The sequence below is a fragment of the Heteronotia binoei genome, chromosome 14 (genome assembly GCF_032191835.1).
Source record: "Heteronotia binoei isolate CCM8104 ecotype False Entrance Well chromosome 14, APGP_CSIRO_Hbin_v1, whole genome shotgun sequence".
Lineage (NCBI taxonomy): Eukaryota > Metazoa > Chordata > Lepidosauria > Squamata > Gekkonidae > Heteronotia > Heteronotia binoei.
In genome coordinates, this window is record NC_083236.1 from 33154640 (window position 1) to 33173501 (window position 18862).

The 18862-nt window shown below is 42.6% G+C and overlaps 1 protein-coding gene across 1 annotated transcript in view; it reads right to left on the reverse strand.

The window, feature by feature from the left end:
- The window catches only part of NUP93 (nucleoporin 93), a 97044-nt gene extending 78182 nt beyond the window's left edge, over positions 1-18862 (reverse strand). The window contains exons 1-2 of the mRNA XM_060254531.1: positions 18662-18862; positions 17671-17788 (exon numbers count right to left, since the gene is read on the reverse strand). Of these exons, the coding sequence (XP_060110514.1) occupies positions 17671-17788; positions 18662-18840 (297 nt within the window). The 5' untranslated portion in view covers positions 18841-18862. The remainder of the gene's footprint in view (positions 1-17670; positions 17789-18661) is intronic.

Here is an 18862-nt window from a genome sequence, read left to right on the forward strand (position 1 = left end):
AACCACCAGCTTGTCTTGGAGGAAACAAATTAACAGCTTTCTCATAACATTAAAAACATAACATCACATGTGGCTGGCTAGGCAGAAACTGAGCCAAGCAGTGACACAGCTTTATTTACAAGTGGACCAGGAACAGGTATGCTGCAGTGACCACAAGAATGAGCTATAAACAGGGTTTTTTTGTAGAAAAAAGCCCAGCAGGAACTTATTTACAATTAGACCACACCCCCAACAGCACCATTGTTTTACACAGGGCTTTTTTGTATAGAAAGCTCAGCAGGAACTCATTTGCATATTAGGTCACACACCCCTGCCACCAAGCCAATTGGAACTCCATTCCTGTGCGTTCCTGCTTTTTTTTTTTTTTAAACATCCCTGGCTATAAAGCAAGTCCCAAATTCAGTAATTAGGAGCGCAGACTCTAATCTGAGAGAATTGGGCTTGATTCCCTACGCCTTCACATTCACCTGCTGGTGAGACCTTGGGTCAACCACAAGTTCTCAGCAGAGCTGTTCTCTCAAGAGCTGTTTCTGTCACAGTTTTCTCAGCCCCACCTACCTCACAGTGTGTCTGTTATGGCAAGGGGAAAAGAAAGGAGTTTGTAAGCTGCTCTGAGATTCCAAGTGAAGGGTGGGGTATAAATCCAATCTCTTCCTCTTCCTGGGGGGGGGGTAATGTAAATGGGTGCTTCAGCAAGCTTCTATCTCTCAGCTCCCCCCTCCATTAACCACATGGGGACAATGATAATACCAACCTACCTTAGCAGGTCATTGTAAGGTTGACAAGACGATAACCTACGGGAAGCATTTTGAACACTCTGAAGTGCTGCATAGATGCTAGAAATCCACACTTGCTGCAGTGTTTAAAAATAAACTAAAAGAGGTCCTGGAGAAATCAGGCAGCTGATTTTAATGCAAGCAATGACAAAAACTGCAGCTGGCAAGTGCCTTCTTAGAAGAACTACTCTCTCTTGTGCAAGGAAGAATGGGGATGCCTAAGATGATGCCTGCCGAGATTCACAAGCGCAGATTTCTAACTGGGACACAGTGATCTGTTCCACTGTCTTTGTTGTTTCAGCAGACAGCTTGCGGTACAGAAATCCATGAGAAGTAGCAATGCTCAGAGCTGTTTCCAGGTGCGTAGCTTATGCTCACTTCATAGTCCATACTCTTGATTGCTATGCTCCACCGATTATGCTAGTTTTACCCTCACAGTTTAGCACAAATCTGAGTCGGAGATGGCCAGGACTAGCACTAAGCAATACTCTTTTACAAGCAATGCTAAATCCACATTCACAAAGAACTAGGGATGGAGTCAAAGAATGATGGAAGGAACCACTAGAAATCGAAATGCCATTCAATTCCATCAGCTCATCCTTTTCTGATTAACTGCAAAACAAAAGTATATTGCATGAATAAATAGTAGAAGTGATAAGTCTCATTATTTTAAAGCATATGATGGATTGTTATGAGCTGTTAAAATGGACAATGCAGAATGGCAAACATCTTCGATTTATAACTTAGAAAGAAAGAAACAAGCTATGTTTGCGCAGAATCCTCCCTGTGCTCACAGTATGGAAAGCACTCATCACAAGACACTGTAGATGTAGGATTTCAGCTTTATCCATACAATGCAAGAGCAGAACATTCAGGAGCGATCATGTAAACAGCTAAGCATATGCTAGCCTACCAGTAAAGGGAAGGCTTATAATCTCTGCAGAAGTTCCAACAGGATGAAACTTGAGACGTATTGGTGATATTCTTTGGAGGGGTGGGGGAGGAGCACAGGCTGTGTTCTGAACCAAGAATGGCAAATGAAATATTCATTGAGTGCATTAGTGTAGCAACGTCTACATTTTGGACAGGCAAAAAGACCACAGCCCTGGCTGGCACTCCAAAAACCTCTGAAAACTGGCTGCATTTACAGTTTTTTGGGGGGATAGTTTTACAAATAGAAGCCACTTTCTTTTATGCTCCCACCTTGTTTTACAACTACAGTTCCATGAATATCAAACTTGTGTGTGTGTGTGGAGGGGGGTGTCATATCAGTATCTCATCACCTCCTTTCCAAACAGCTGCTTCAGTGGTGTGCCTAATAAAGCAAACCATGGAGAGAGGCTATCCGGCATCTCCAAAGATGTCCACTGCTTTTCTTCTGTCTCTTTCCATCCCAACACTTCAAATAGAGGCATCAAATAGGTATCAAATAGAAAGCCTTTCTACAGCTGCTACAGTTCCTGCTTAGGTAGGATTGGCAGTGAAAAGATCCTCTAGATACTAAAGAATGACCCACAAAGAGGTGGGAAACAACATTGAAACAGCCTCTGGCCCTTGCTAACTCTATTACCAGACATCTTAGGACTGTGCGCAATCAATGGGAGACTCTCTTTTCTGCTTCTGTTGTGAAGTGATATCTACATCCTTGTTACAGACTTTCCCTCCTGTCCAAACCACAGCAATCCCTAGGTGTTTTACTGAAAGGAGCATCAGTTTTGGTGGAACTGACAATTTGGCAGTATTCCCTTACACTGTTCTAAGAATGCCCAGATTGGACAGAGTTACTTTTATCCAGGTTCACTAGGTGCAACGCTACCCTTTGCTTAGCCATGTTAAAGTGCTGGCCCTGGAATGATGTGCACACGCCCGGCACATGAAATCTTCTTGCCATCTTTAACCATGCTTGGTATGTTTATACTGGCATTAACCAGAATTCTCTGCTAACACAGACTTGTAACCAGATGTGAATTTTGCTTTCAAATTCAGCTTAGTCTCATTGCATCCCTGGTAACTGTGAGGTAAAGGTAGCACCCTGTGCAAGCACCAGTTGTTTCCGACTCTGGGGTGACATTGCATCATGACGTTTTCATGACAGACTTTTAACGGGGTGGTTTGCCATTGCCTTCCCCAGTCATCTACACTTTACCCCCAGCAAGCTGTGTACTCATTTGACTAACCTCAGAAGGATGGAAGGCTGAGTCAACCATGAGCCAGCTACCTGAACCCAGCTTCCGCTTGGGATCAAACTCAAGTCATGAGCAGAAAGCTCAGACTGCAGTACTGCAGCTTTACCACTCTGCGCCACGGAGAAGGAATAATAACTGTGAAGGCAGGAATAATAACTAAACATAATTAAGGTCAGCCAGAACATTCCATGTGCAAGATATGGCTTCCAAAGTTTATTCTAACATACAGACAGGTGACAATTGGATAATGATGAATCATTATGGAATGGGAATTAAGCTTTTGTGTAGCTGGTCATATGAGATTTAATAAGAAGGCAGATTGCTTTTTAGAAACCAAAAAATGAAGGGGGGAAAGGATAAGAAATGGAAAGTGAAGGTGATTGTTGTCTCTCTTGGTCATTCCCCCTTCTTTCTGGCTTCAAAAAGTTCTAGCATGGGTGTTCACAGACCAGAACGAAAACACCACTGTCTTCTTGATCAGTTAAAAAAAGTAGGCTAGATTCTATGATGCCTAAACAGGATAACAGTATTACATCCCCACTAGCTCTGGGCATGGATAGAACACAAAAAGTATCCTCAGTTTCCACTTACAAACAATAAGTATTGCATGGGAACAAATGCAAGGTTTATGGGAACACTGTGCCTGATAAAAAAACTGATTGTCATATATACACCAACACTTGTCTAGGATGATACCGGGGGGGGGGGGGGAGCGGCGTAAATTTCAGAGCCATACACTGTTACAAGTAACAAGAGCTGCATTGTAATACTGTCCTGTGAAGATAAGAAACCCTTGATAACCTGCCCAAACAATGAAAGAAATGAAGAGAAAGACAGTACCATCTACTGTAATAACTGGCCTTTAAAATTAATACAGGGAGTTTTTGCTTTAAATGACACTCTATGCAGAGCATTCCGGGGGGAGGGGAAGGATTAAACTCTTCCTATGCTCAGGCTGAGTTTAACCCAACAAGAGATGCCCCTTAAATGTTATACTTGTATCATGGTGGTACTCTCCCCTCTGGGTTCACCTCAGCACGTACTTCAAGGCCTGCTACCACGTGGGCAGGGTCAATCATGTGGGCCTTTCCCACTGAACTAGTACCCCAAAGAAATATCAGAACGATTCTCTTTATTTAGAGACTTTATTTGCTGCCTCTCTAGAGATCTGATCATGGCAATTCATGAAGCAAAACAATATTCTAAGGCTCTGGGCCACAGATATTGAGCACCAGGATCCAATTTGGCTGCAGTGCCTTCCCTCGTCCTCAGACAGAGAAGGATAGGGGGACTGAGAGATCACTCTGTTCTACCTCCTCTCCCCCAGCTCCATGCCCTTTGGAGCTGCAAGCCAGAACTGGCCTATCTTCACCAACCCTCCTCTCTCAAGTCTTTTAAAGGCCCTAGCCTCTACCAGAAGCCCTACGGGGGTGTGGACCAAGTCCTCAAGAAACTAACAGCACTTTTGGAGCAATCTCTCCCTTGCCAACCCTTGTGAAACCAACAGCACTTTCTGAATAATCTCTCCCCAGCCACACCCTGTCCCCAGTGCCATTTTTTAAAAAGAAAAAAACAGCTGCTGGTACCCCACCACAGATGACCCAAGCTCTTCTGGTTAAAGAGGTGTCAGTATACTGTACCAGCACAAAAAAGTGTTGCCACCCTCAGGGTAGAGCTTTCAGTCAGCTGGTTGTCAAAGGACCACCTATGGAACACTGGCTAGCATGGATTGTAACAGGGTGCCTCCATGGCTCCACCGGGTTTAGCGGACAGCTGGCCTGATAATGTGGGGTATCCAAGAGGGGCGCCATGCTGCCCCTGACACAGTCAATAAAATAAAAATAAAACATAATTGTCAATACTGAAACAAGCCATTTAACAGCATAAAACAACACTCAGCATTGTTCGATTGACTCAAGGTAACTTAAACTTACAAGAGACAGAAAAGTTTTAAGATCCTGAAAATAGGAACATTTTGTTTTTAAAGGATCCACTCACTGTTGCTGATTTTTCTTTAAATATTCAACTAAGTTTTCCTCCTCCATAGCCAGCACCCTGAGAACTTCTTTTGAATTAGACTTCATAGAGTTCATCAAATGAAAAACCGCTCAGCTGATCACACAATTGGCAGAGGCCTCACAGTCTGACCACTTCCAGTTTGGGTTGACACGAGAGAAAAAATTAGTGATTTAGGACAAGGTAAAAAGTAATGATAGTTATCAGGCTCTGGACTGTCAAATCTGAGCTCCAACTTTCCATCTCCTGATCTGAATGGAAATTGCTTTTAGACTTTTAGAAACAGAGCTTCAAACTGCATCTTGCCAGTAAAAAAAACCATATCCAATGATTTGAGATATTTAGAGATGGATTCAGAGAAATCAGAGAAAGACTTACAACCATGTGGTGCATTTTGCTACTTTCATTTTAAAAGCAGCACAAACTGCCAGGAACAAAGTTGGAGTTCAGTAGCACCTTTAAGCCCAACAAAGTTTTATTCAGAATGTAAGCTTCCATGTGCTAGAAGCACACTTTGGCAAACAATGAAATGGGGTACAGTGAGCTGTGTTCTGCATAGCTAGTGTGCAATGGTTAAGCATGCATAATAGTACAAAGTTAAAATCAATTGGAAAAATAGTGAAATTAACATACTAAAAGAATAACTTTTTTAGATAGTGCTCACACAATTCCAAGGGATAATTAATGTTCTTTATATATTCTCAAACAATTCAAAAGGACAGAGTACACATACATATTATTGATCTATACACTGGGGTGGGTGGAAACTAAATATAAATTAATCCAAATTTTAAGAATCAAGTTATGACTTTAACTGAAAGATGACTGCTTTTGATTTAACATGCATTACCAAAACTAAAATTCTTCTTAATATGTCTCCTCTTACATTAAGAAAGTGATACTGTAATCACCAATCAGATATGGAACTAGCAAGTAACACAAGTGATGTTACAAACAGTACTAAGGTGTACCGATGACCCCCATGGAAGAGAGTTAATTTCCACTGAAACAGATAAATGGATAACCACATCCATGGCATATTGTTCACAGCTGAGGGTGTGTGTGTGCTAGAATAAGCAAAGAGTTTGAAGTGCCTTTGTTGTTGTTTTTTGTGGCGGGGGTGGGAGGGTTGTGTGTGGAAATTTAAAGATGCAAAGGAAATACATGCTATATTGTCTATTTTTATGGGTATCATCCCAATAAAAATAATCTCCATGTAAAACTCTGCATTTGTTTGAATAGAACATTCAAAATACACTTGATTTACTTATTATTCCTAATCAAATATTTAAGTTCAAGAGCTTGTGAGTACTGTAACATAACATTTAACATGGGGGTATTTTGTTTGAAATCAAGATAAACATTTGAAAACACATCCCATTGTATTTAGGGCGTCAGAAACTTTTCCTGTTTAAGTTTTTCTAGACATCCCAGGCTGACGGATTGTTTTGCACTGACATGGAAAATAGATTGCAGCGGCTTCTCTTTCAAAAGTGTTGTTAAGTATCTAGAGTAATCAAATTAAGATTGTTGGCATTTATTATGGATACAGCTGCACCATTAGTTGCCACAAGTTGATCGACAAGCACTTCTGTTAACAGAGACTCTGTAACTGAGAGACCTATGAGAGTGGAAGTTAAATCAGGTTCAGTTGCCTTTGCAAAAGCACAAGCCTTGGCCAAAATGAGATTCATCTATCTCAGAGCACTACAAGTAAAATTTAATTTGTCACTTGGATGAATCCAAGCCAATAAGGAAGTACTGGAAAATTACAAAGTTGGCCAAACACCACCATCAGAAAACTTCTGCAAAGTACCACTGGGAGAGCGGAACATATTTTTAAGTGGTACCATTGATTACTGTGTCTCTTTAATTTCAGTAAATATATTCTCCAAACTCTTCCTGGAAGCTAAAATGATTCAACAGAGGCTATCGGACTTTGGTCACATTATGAGAAGACCAGGCTCACTGGAAAAGACATGCTAGGAAAAGCTGAAAGCAGCAGGAAAAGAGGAAGACCCAACATGAGATGGATGGATTCAGTCAAGGAGGCCACGGCCCTCAGTTTGCAAGATACAAGAAAGGCTGTTATTGATAGGACCAGGGATGGAATTCTAGCAGGAGCTCCTTTGCATATTAGGCCACACACCCCTGATGTAGTCAATCCTCCAAGAGCTTACAAAAAAGAGCCTTGTAAGCTCTTGGAGGATCGGCTACATCAGGGGTGTGTGGCCTAATATGCAAAGAAGTTCCTGCTAGAATTCCACCCCTGGTCCTATCGATAACAGGGATGCTGTTTTCACAGGACTGCCATAAGTCAGAAGTGACTAGAGGTGTTACATATAAGGGGTTCCAGAAAAGAGCAAAACATTACAGATACAGTGATTTTTAAACAAAAAAAAGTATGCCACACTTCTGCTTGAAGGCACTTACAAGATAACTGAAAAGATTAATATAAACAAACTAATACCTTCTAAATTACTGCAGCAGTGAAACTGAAATGACTTTTAAAAACCAGAGCACATTATTTAAAAACCCAGAAATGATAGCACATACTAAAACCCAGACAGGTAGGGGAAGGGGAAATCAACCATCTAAAGCTCAAATTGCACAGCCTGACATCTAAAGACAACAAAGATGACACCAGGCAAATATTCCTTGGGAAAGAGTTCCACACATAGGGCAAAGCCCTATAAAAGGCACCTTCCCCCACTTCATTCACCTCCACCCCCCCCCCAAAAAAAATTGCTTAAATTGCCTAAATTCTGAAGGCAGGGCTGTTAAGTCAAGGCAATGTGGGATGATCTGAAATAATACACATGACTCTGTTTTACAACCCCAGTGGCCTAAGTTCCCATATAAAAAAGAGGCCATAAAAGCCTCTTATTGTACACAGGGAGAAAAGCACCCCATTTACAATGATCGACAGACAGACCATTTGCCATGCTGCCAGGAAGAAGTAAGATTGATTACTTTTAATATTACTTTTTAATATCCTGGCCAGGAGCGCACATCATGGGATAACTGGTTCAATGTCAGCTGGCGGGGAATGTGGGGACTCAGCCCCCTTTTCAAGATAAGTCAAACAAAACCCCTCCCAGATGGAGAAGAAAGGGTTAAATGATTCTGCTTGCTCTGTGCAAGCTACACAAGGGAGGAGCTGAGAATCTATCAAGAAAGAAGAGAGAAGTCTGTAAAGACCATCCACTGTTTTTCTAAATTTCAGGTGTCTTGTGCCTATTTTTTCAGGGGGGAATGCCAAGGTAAAACCACTGACCAGAAAAATCTAGTTAGTGATTGTTTTTGGTTCTTTTCTTAGTCCTGGTACCTGTAGCCTTATTCTGCTTCTGCTATGTGTTCCCACTGCCTTTGTGATCCTGGCGAGGAGTTTCAAGTTAAATAAAAACCTTTTTTGCCTTTTAAAGATCTCAGACTGTGACTAAACTGCTCACCCACGGGCCCAGTTGTTCAACCATGCAAAGATGGAACACCTGGCTGAGCTACAGGGCTAGCAGGCAAGGAAGGAGGGGGATAATTACTCCATATGCACACCCTACTTTCAGTGAACCAGCCACTGAGAGGTTTTTTTGGGGAGGGTGGGAGGGATGCTAGTCTAGTTGATGGCAGCAATTTATGTGCGGCATAAGGGCAAGGAGGGTCCCCTAAAAGTGAGGTCAAATCTCCTCTCAAACACACCTCCCAGACTCTTGGAGGCTTGCAACTTGGGGAGGATCAATCTAGAAGAGAGTACTCAATTTTATCTTCCCCTGATGCGCACATTTATATAGGAGCAATCAATCCTTCAGGTAGACCCCTGACTGCTCAGGGCTTTTAAAAACCAAAAGCAGGTCTTTGAATTTTGCCTGGAAACAAATTTGGAACCGGTGGAGTTCCTTTAGCACAAGAGCTGCGTGCAAAACCAGGCACGTGTACAACACATTACAGTAAAGGAACTGCTGCAGCATGCATAACTGTGGCAAGATAACCCTTTTCCAGGAGAGGCTACAGCTGCCACACCAACCAAAGTTTATAGAAAGTACTACCACCAGCGTTCCCTCCAAGCTGAGTTAGCATGAGCTAGCTCACAGGTTTTTAGCCTCTAGCTCACTTATTTTTGTCTTAGCTCAGGAAGGATGACCCCAGAGCACACTAATTTATGCAGTAGCTCACAACTTTAATGCCAGTAGCTCACAAAGTAGAATTTTTGCCCACAAGACTGAAGCTTAGAGGGAACACTGACTACCATTTGTGGGTTTCACAAGTAGCATGGTATCTTCCAGCACCTTGAAAGTGAGAACCTGATCTTTACAGGGAAGTGCAAGCCCATGTAATATGAGCTAAACACCTCCACCATGCTTGGCAAGTCACTCAAAAGCTCTTCTGTCCTGTCTTGTTTCAGTTTTTCAGCCCCTATTCATCTTATTACCGACTCTACACAGTATTCCAAATATTCATTGCCTCACCCGTAATAGATGAAAAAGATAAGAGATGGGTGTCATCACCAAACCAATTATTCACCAGTCCACATCTCCAGACAACTTCTCTGAAGAGCTTCACACGAACACTGAATAACATTATGGTCCAAAAGAAAAAAACACGACATAAATGCCACAATCCAGATCAAAAGGATCCCAAGAAAACATCCTTGGGACCCCCATCCTATCACTGGAGTGCAGTACTAGAAAATCCAACTTAGATGATTAAAAAAAAAAAACCCAAACCACTGTTGATAGTTGATTCTTTTCTTCTCTCCCTAGTACTAAAATCTGACAAGAGTTCAGGAGAATCACCAGGTTGTATTTCCCCCTCTGTCTTCTTGGACATTGTTCACCAAGGAGACTAGGGCAGTTCCAATCCAGAACAGGGGTGAAAGGCAAGCTGAAATTGGGCTAGATAATACGCACCATTCAAAAATGACTGGAGGTAGGCCACCACTATCCACTTGAGCATCTTGCCCAAAAGGGGGATGCCAACAACCAGCCAACTGAATTGGGTTCAGGGAGAATGTTACCCTGAAAGTGCTTAGTAAATATATCACAGTGGTCAGTCAAGGGGTTCAGGAATCCAGATGATCATCTTTGCCATCAGGAAAGCACTGAGTGGACACAATGATGGCAGAGAAGAAGCTTTCCTTCTTTACCATCATCACCTCTGAGAAGGTCTACTAACTTTTTCCAACCTGCCATTAGAGGGAGGGCAGAAGTATGCAAGGAGTTTGATTTCTCAAAGATTTAAGGATATCGAAGCACAAAATGATTATGCAGCCCTACCTTTTTATTACAAGAAACTGAAACTGGGACCAAGCCTAAGATCCGCATCTTATCTTGGATTTATAAAAAATCCTAATTATAGATGGGCATTTACTAGAGCCCATTTCGATGTGCTCCCTTCAGCAGTCCTTTTTGGTAGATGTACCCGGACTCCCATGCATCAGAGGATTTGTTTTTGTGCGTCGGATCAGGTGGACTCAGCCGCCCATATATTTCTTCATTGTCCTCTGTATGATGAAGAGAGGCAGCAGCTGCTGATACCCCTGCTCTCACATTTTAAACCATTGGCAAACTATCGTAAATATGCCGAGGAACAATTGATGAAGTTTTTATTGGCTGACAATTATGATTCCGTCTCACGCAAGGTTGCTAGGTATTGTTATCTGGTAATTAAAAAGTGTAGATCGTACTGTAAGTTGAGTCATTAGTGAAGGATTAGTTCGGTCTGGAATTTTAGGAATTATGGCTGTAATGGTCTATTGCCATGTTCTTATATTGTATTATTCTATATTATTTTGTATGCTGGTCTTATGACTGTTTTTTTAATAAACTTTGCTTTGCTGATTGCCAACCTGTCATCAGCCATATCTGTTCCACATTTTTCTTCATGTGCATCTTGTAGTCATTGATCCAACTGCTTTACTCACACACACCCCAGTTCCCTAGCATAAGAGAGGGCCAATTTAGCCAGTGGAAGAAAACATCTAGTAGGTATCACATCTACCACTTGGGCCAATCTGTTATCAAGCAACAGCATATTAAGAGTTAATGGTCACTGACACTGCAACTAGAGTCCTACTACCTGGCAAAAGAGCTAGAGAAGAAGAGATTGGATTTATACCCTGCCCTTCACTACCCAAAGGAGTCTCAGAGTGGCTTAAAATCTCCTTACCCTTCTCCTCCCCACAACAGGCATTCTGTGAGGTAGGTGGGGCTGAAAGAACTACTCTTGAGAGAACCTGTGAATGACCTAAGGTCACATCAGCAACTGCATGTGAAAGAGTGAAGAATCAAAACTTGTTCTCCCAGATAAGAGTCTGCACACTTAACCACTACACCAAACTGGCTCTCTTAACTGGCATATCCTCCTCCCATTGCCCTACCTCCTCCAGTTCAGAACAGTGAAAATCCTGTCCCCTTTTCGTAACTGATTACAAATTACAATTTATTGTTGAAAACAAACTCACTAGAAAATGTGCACAAAGAAATGTATGCTGCTGACCATGCAATATTCAAATACAATTTTTAAAAGATACTTCTGTTGAACAACTGAAGAGTGGAACAGATTCCTTATGGATTTAACACAGCGAAGTAACCAAAAATATACAGCTTGATATAATGGAGTTTACACAATGCCATTTAGTCTGTCGTCCTACAGGCAATTCTGAAGCCAAAGAGCCTAAAGCAGAAGAGACTGATGATTTGCTGTATTACTAAAACAGTCCTAGTAAACATCTCTGTCCCCATTATTACAAATGCAATTCACATTTATGGGATGTGTCATCCTTAATTCCAGGCAGATTAAGTGGGAACCGCACAGAACAGAGAAAACACAAAATGTAACAAGGCTTACGATACAGAATGAAGCGAAACATTACTAGAGAAAAAGGCCCTAGGCTTTACAGATTTTAGGCATGCACTCAGGAGATTTTAAACATCAAGTGCAAAGGCAACATGCTTGTTTGCAAGCATACATGCCAATTCTGTTATGTTCACTTGAAAACCAGAATCGGTTTCCTGGTGACTGTACACAGGTGGTAGTGAGACCGGGTTCAACCATGTGAAACAGCCCCAAGGCACACTGCCATAAAGGAAGGAAGCCACCTTATCATACAACCAATAGTCAGCCTATTGAGTGCTACACCAATCAGACCCCGATCAAGCTGTTGTACCCATTTTACAAGACAGCAGAGAAAGGTTCAAATATGCCATTTTCACTAATAAACCTAAGGGCCAAGAAGAGACACAACAAATATGCTTTTTCAGTTACTATCAACCCACGGCTGGAAAAGAAATCTATTAGAGAGAATAACGTGGAACTCCAGGGCTGTATCCAACGGTGGGGCAGACAGGGCTCCGCCCCCTTTTGAAAATACAGCTCCCCCAACAGGGACGTCATTTTGCATCCCCCGAGAGGCATGCTGTTTGCCCGCTGGGAGTCCGCCATGATGGGAAGTGAAGGCAAGCTCTCGTTTCCCCCTGCTGCCCACTTCCTCCTCTGTGACTGCCAGGGAGCCAACAGCTCAAGGGGATGGAACTTGGAAGGTGCTTCTGAGAGCAGCTGGCCTCTTGGCCTTGTCCCATCGTGCGGGGAAATCCTTGCTTCACCCCACCTGGATTTTCTTCTCTTCCCAGTCTGCAGGCAGGCAAGCTCAGGTGGAGAGGAGGCAAGTGAGCTTGGGTGGTGAGGATGGCGAGGGAGAGCCGCGATGGAGAGCTGAGCACCAGAGGTTGCTACCACCTCTTCTCCTGCTCCCAGGGCCAGTAGTGGCAAGGAGGTGGGAGACCTCAGGTGGCAAGGAGGAGAGGGAGTCAAGCACAGAGGTTGCTGCCACCCCTTCTCCTGTTCCTGGGGCCATTGGTGGGTCCAGCAGTGGCTACCAGACCACTCCCTTCCGTGATGATGAGGGGTTAATTAAATTAGGGGCTATTTAAATTAGCACCCTCCCGGTACCCCAACGCCCCCTCCCAACCAATAATATTCCAGGTTATGGTCCTATGAAGCTCCCTATCACAGTATTCTTTTTATCCCTGTCCCCATCTAGCTGCACATACATGCATCAGTACTACAGAATCCAGAACAGAGGAGACACATGAAGCTGCATAGCCTGAGTCAAGTCACTGGTTTATCAAGATCAGCACGGTCTACTTCAACTAGCAGTGGCTCTCCAGGCCTCAGGCAGAGATCTTCCTTATGATAAAAGGATCTACCTGATCCTTTTAACTTGGGGATGCCAAGGACTGAACTAGGAACCTTCTGCATAATGAGCAGATGGTCTTCCACCTACCCTAGCCCCACCCAAACAGATGTAATAGGAAGAGAGAGGTTTTCCCCCCACCCAAGAATCCTTGCAAATGCCCCTGTTTCTCTAAGATTAGAAGAATAGTTGTCAATCTGTTAACTTCACCCAGATTTTGTCTACCAAATCATTTATTTAAAGGTTCTTTATTGTTAAGTCTAAAAGATCTCAAACATCACTGGAAAAAGCACATCATCACAAGAGAAACAGCGTGTAAGTATTGCAGAGAATCACACAAAAAAACAAAGGCAGATAACACCAGCCCTACATTTCGGAATATATATTTGTCGCCATGTCAGTTCTTCAATGTGATAAACTACAAAAAGAAACGAAGAGTCTCTTGTATTGGATCAATTTCCATTGCTGCACACAAGCCATCGAGTTCAGCAGAACTCTTGTGAAGGATGCTTCATCATTGCACTTGATAACTCAAAAGCTTTTTCTTTTCTTTCTTTCTTTTTTTTTTTGGCACACCAGGCTTATAAACAGTCTGACATGCCTAAGCACTACATCCAATAAAGGACTCATTTTCAGATATGGACAGGCATCCTAGATGACAGATTCCCAGCCTCTTTTTTATTTTATTTTTTTGCCAACCAGACACTTCACAGGGCCCAACATCTAGTTATTTTGTGTAAAGGATGACAATTTACACCAAATCCTGCACTGCAGTCTGCTGTCAGCAGAAGTTCTCTTTGCCATTTGTTTGCTTTCAAGAGATATTCTGTATGCCAGAAGAAGCCCAGCTGTTGCATATTTTCATTCTGCCCCTGCTGTAAACTCCCCCCACCCCACCTCCTTAACCAAGTGATGCTCCCCCATCCTGGTTTTTATTAGATGGGGAGTGAAGAAGGAAGAAAGCACTACAGACTGCTTTCTGCCCTGCCTAACTGGTGCTAAGGATTCTACTCAGAAGCTCAGTCTTGCTGATTTGCTTGGGAAGTGGAGAAGGCTCTCGCTCAAAGTTCGGGTGGCAAATTCTCCATTTCCTATATCTACCCACAAGCTCATTAGGACTGCCAACTGTTTCCAATCCAGACAGCAGCACATAGAGTGACAGGCAAGTAGCCTTCCACAAGGCTTCTAAGTACGTAGATGAGAGCCAGAAATCTCTGAGTAAAAGAAGAGTGTTGATTTGTCATCACTCAAGCAAGCAGCCTCGGCAAACATTTAGTTCCTTACTGTTAGAAATGTATTGTGTGCCCACAGGACACGTCATCTTCAGCTCCTAGCTGATCTGAGTGGGAATTACTCTGAAAGCAAGTAAAACCTGACAACACCTACAGGAAAAAAATGCTTACAAGGAACAAGAGGGTTGCTTTCAGAATTAAGCCTTCTCAGCTTTACAAAAGCAACAGCAGTTATCAGCGGACTTCTAGTCCCCATTCTAGGAACTGGGGTGGGAGTAGTCACACAACAATTGAACTGGGAGAGGTCAGAGTCAAACACCTGGGCCTTTCCAAAACAGCCTGTTCCTTCACAGTCTGGTCCACTTCACAATCTGAGAAGCAGCTTTTGAGTAAGTGTTTGTCCACTGCAGAGGCAGATAACTGCAGTTTCTTAATAGCCTCATTCCAAGAGCCACTGAGTAGTAATTATGTACTTTATCTGATTTAAGAGGGGCGGGGGGGAGGAGCCTTCAGCTGCAGATCAGAAGATGATCCACAAGAAGACCATGAAGATCCAAATGGATTGTTCAATAAAAATCACACACACACACAAAGCAAATACTTGAAGCACCCTCCACCAACCTAAGACTATTCAAGAAAGAGCTCTTGAGAATTTAATGGAAAGCTCATTACACTGAAAATACCAAACTCACTGTACAAAAGTTACATAGGCAAAACTCAAGGTTAGGAACTGCTTCTGACTTACAGGGACCCTACTGAATTAATGACCTATAAATCATCCTATAACTGACAGCCTTGGTCAAGTCCTGCAAACTAAGTCAATCCATATCACGTCCGGTCCCTCATTTCCTTCTGCCTTTGGCTTCTCCTGGCATTATTGTCTGTCCAAGTGAATTTTGTCTACTCAACTATGAGCCTTGTTGAGAAAGTGAATCCTCATCTCTCATAATTCTAGGGGGGAGAGAAGTTGTCATCCAATGCATGATATACAGCATGTTCAGGACTGAAAAAAGGAAGCCCTTCTTTATGTGACACTTATTTAGATTATTAAATTTACAATGGTATACAAAAAGGGCTGCAAGTTTATCAGTTTTAAATGAAGGAAGCACATTCATCCAGTATCTTATCACAGTAGTAGCCATTATACCTAGACAGAACTTCCATGCTTGAAGGCAGTAGACTTCCGAAAACCAAATATGGGCACAAACACAGGAAGGTCCAATGACTTCACGCCATGCTTGCAAGGAAATAACAGGCATCAGGCTTTGCAATGCTGGAAACAGAATGCTGTATTGCCTAGACAATGCTTTATATTCTCAAAACTGATTTGCAAAGGCCACTGTGCTCCCAAGACACAACACAAGAAAACAAACCCATTCCACTCAAGTGACAGGAATCTACTACAAGGTTCCTGGCCAATTACCCTAATGGGAGCCATTTCCGGAACGACCCTCTTTTTATATCAGTCATCTAGATTTTATTACTGCTAAATAATTCACATAATTAACCGAGATGCAATTTGCCATGCCTTTCTCTAGTCAGCATTTAAAAAATATGGTTTAAAGTTGTTGTTGTTTTTAAATGTGAGATTCAGGCCAGAAACAACTGGTTAACAAAATAAGACAAGGCAATTTCGGCCTCCCTGATATCACTGAGCACAGGTTTTTATGGCCCTGCCTTCCTGCTAGAGCACTGTTTGTATTTGTTTACTGCTGCATTTGATCTACAGGAAAGCAGTTTCCAAGGATGCTCTCACTGCAAGCCTTGACTCCCCTCATTTGAAAGGCTGTAATTCCAACAAATCTGTCTGCAACACCCACCACAATGCAATATGAGAAGAAAGGAGACACAGCAGATGCAGGAATGGAATAGGACAGATTGTACTTTGTACCACAACCACACTCAAAATTAATTCCAGGGGAAGTCTATGCTGAAAACAAGTTATGTACGCCAGATAAAGTATCCCCCACCCTCAAGAAGCAGATTTGCGGGAACCTATTCTCACCCTGATGTTCTATAATTCTGCAACATTTGGGTTTTTCAAAGAAATATGGATGGGTGCAAAGCAATTTAAAACAAAAATCCAGTGGCAACTTAAAGACTAACAAGATATACTTCTATATGGGCTTTCTGTGAGTCACTTCCTCAGATATGTGGGAGGAAATCAAACTGGGGATTCTGTTTAAATGGAAGATTACAAAGGTGGGGGGAGTTACTAGAATTTGATTAGCAGTTGTAAACAGATCAGCAAGTTGATGAAGTTACTCAGGGAGAAGCAGTCAAAAGAGAGAAGCAGGCTGTTATGAGTAGCATAACCCATGACCCAAGGAAGAAAGGGAAGAAGCACAGAAGCTGTGTCCTCTGGAAATTGGGGGATTTGGCAGTAAACCTTCATATCATTAGACTGCTGAAATCCTATTTGACTTCCATGAGATTTCAACAGCCAATATGCAGAATTATTTTTTTCAATTCACCCCTCCACTAGGATGGTCAGTCTCTCTCTCACACACACAGACACAAGCACACTCCCTGTGAAACCAAAATCTGATGTATCAGATAATTAATATTATTAAAGATGGTGGGCGCTCCTTTACACCTGAATTTGTTACAAGTCTCCTCTCCATTATCACATTTTATTAAATCAGAGCAACATAGGTTTCCTCCCTTCCCATCTTTTATCCTTCACATGTCATGTTATGCTGAGGTATGTGAGGTTTCCTGAGGGGATCAATCTGAGCCCCTAATCTCCTCAGTCCTAGTACAACACACTAACCACTACACCACAGTTTGCAACTACCTAGTACAAACAGAGCAGACATTTAAACCCTCTAGAGAAAGACCTGGACCATCCTGAGAGTCAGCTTGGTGTAGTGGCTAAGAGCAGCGGACTCTAATCTGGAGAACCAGGTTTGATCCCCACTTCTCCACATGCAGTCAGTTGGTGTGACCTCAGGTCAGTCACAGTTCTCTCAGAGCTGTTCTCTCAAGAGCCATTCTCTCAAAGCTTTCTCAGCCGCACCTACCTCACAGGGTGCCTGTAATGGGGAGAGGAAGGGAAGGAGACAGTAAGTTGCTCTGAGACTCCCCCGGTTAGTGAAAAGTGGGGTGTAAAACCAACGCTTTTTCTTTTTCTTCTTTATTTGAGTTCACTAAATGGAATGTTCGCAATGGGAAAGCACAAGAAAGGTATCCTGGTGCACAAGCCATACAGAAGCTACTGCCATTCACCTCTGACTATATGAACACGACCTGGGTTACTTATAGCCCTTTACCTGTATATCTGTGTCTTTCACAGGCTCCAGAGGCTCAAAGGTTGTGACAGCACTGAGACTTTCTAGCCGCTGAGAGATGTGGGATATGTCAAGCCCTCTGGACCCAAGAAGAACCGACCTATGAGAGAGATGAGAAGGAAGAAGGTTACGGGTGCTTTCGCACAAGAGGCAGGAGTCTCAGTTTTGGATCAAAGATTATTATTACTGTCCACAGTATTTCCCCATTTACACATCCTAACATAACACATAAAACTTATCAACACATCAGATCCTAGAGGTATTAAAATAAATCTGGTTCACTTTTTAAACATGGAAAATCTAAGTGGTCCAGAAAGTGCAAGCCACAGAGAGATGAGCCCATTTATTTTTCAAATACCACTTTACGGTTCTGTTGTAGGCAACCTGGACGCACAGTAACAAACTGAAAAAAACATGTATCATGTGTTTGGAAGTTTGCCTGGGATTGTCTCAGCATGCCAAATGGGAAAATAGTAATGATACTTTATTTTGCCTAAAGGTGGCTGAAATTTTAGATTGAGCTGGTATTCCTAACTACACAACAGAAAACAGATCCAGGTGGGCAGGCATGTCGGTCTGAAGCAGTAGAACAGATTTTGAATCCAGTGGCACCTTTAAGACCAACAAAAGGTTATTCAAGGTATGAGTTTTTGTATGCACACACACACCTTCAGATATGTAGGTAGACGCCTCTACATAGGTCCCTGCAATTAAATCCAAACATATTGTGATCTATAACCTTAGCTGGTTATTGCTATTTAGTCTTTACATGTGTCAAAACAGCTTCATTAAGTTGTATGCTAATTTGTGGTTCACCTATATAGAGGCATCTGCATATATTCTATGTATCCAAGGAGGTGTGCATGCACATGAACGCTCATACCTTGAATAAACTTTTGCTGGTCATAAAGGTGCCACTGGGCTCAAAATCTGTTCTACACAACAGAAAACTTCAAGCAACCTGGGCACTTACGCTTTGACATCGGCAGTCTCCTGTGAGGTGCGAGTGAGAGTCCGGGAGCGCAGACGTTCTCCTGCCTGTTGGATCTCCTGGAGGTTACGTTCAACATGAGGGAGCTCAGCAATGCCTTCTGTTTCTGCTGCGAGTTGCTCTGCCTGCTGCAGAAGCTCGCCAAAGCCTTCACCATCCATTTGTAGGGCAGGTCACAGAAGG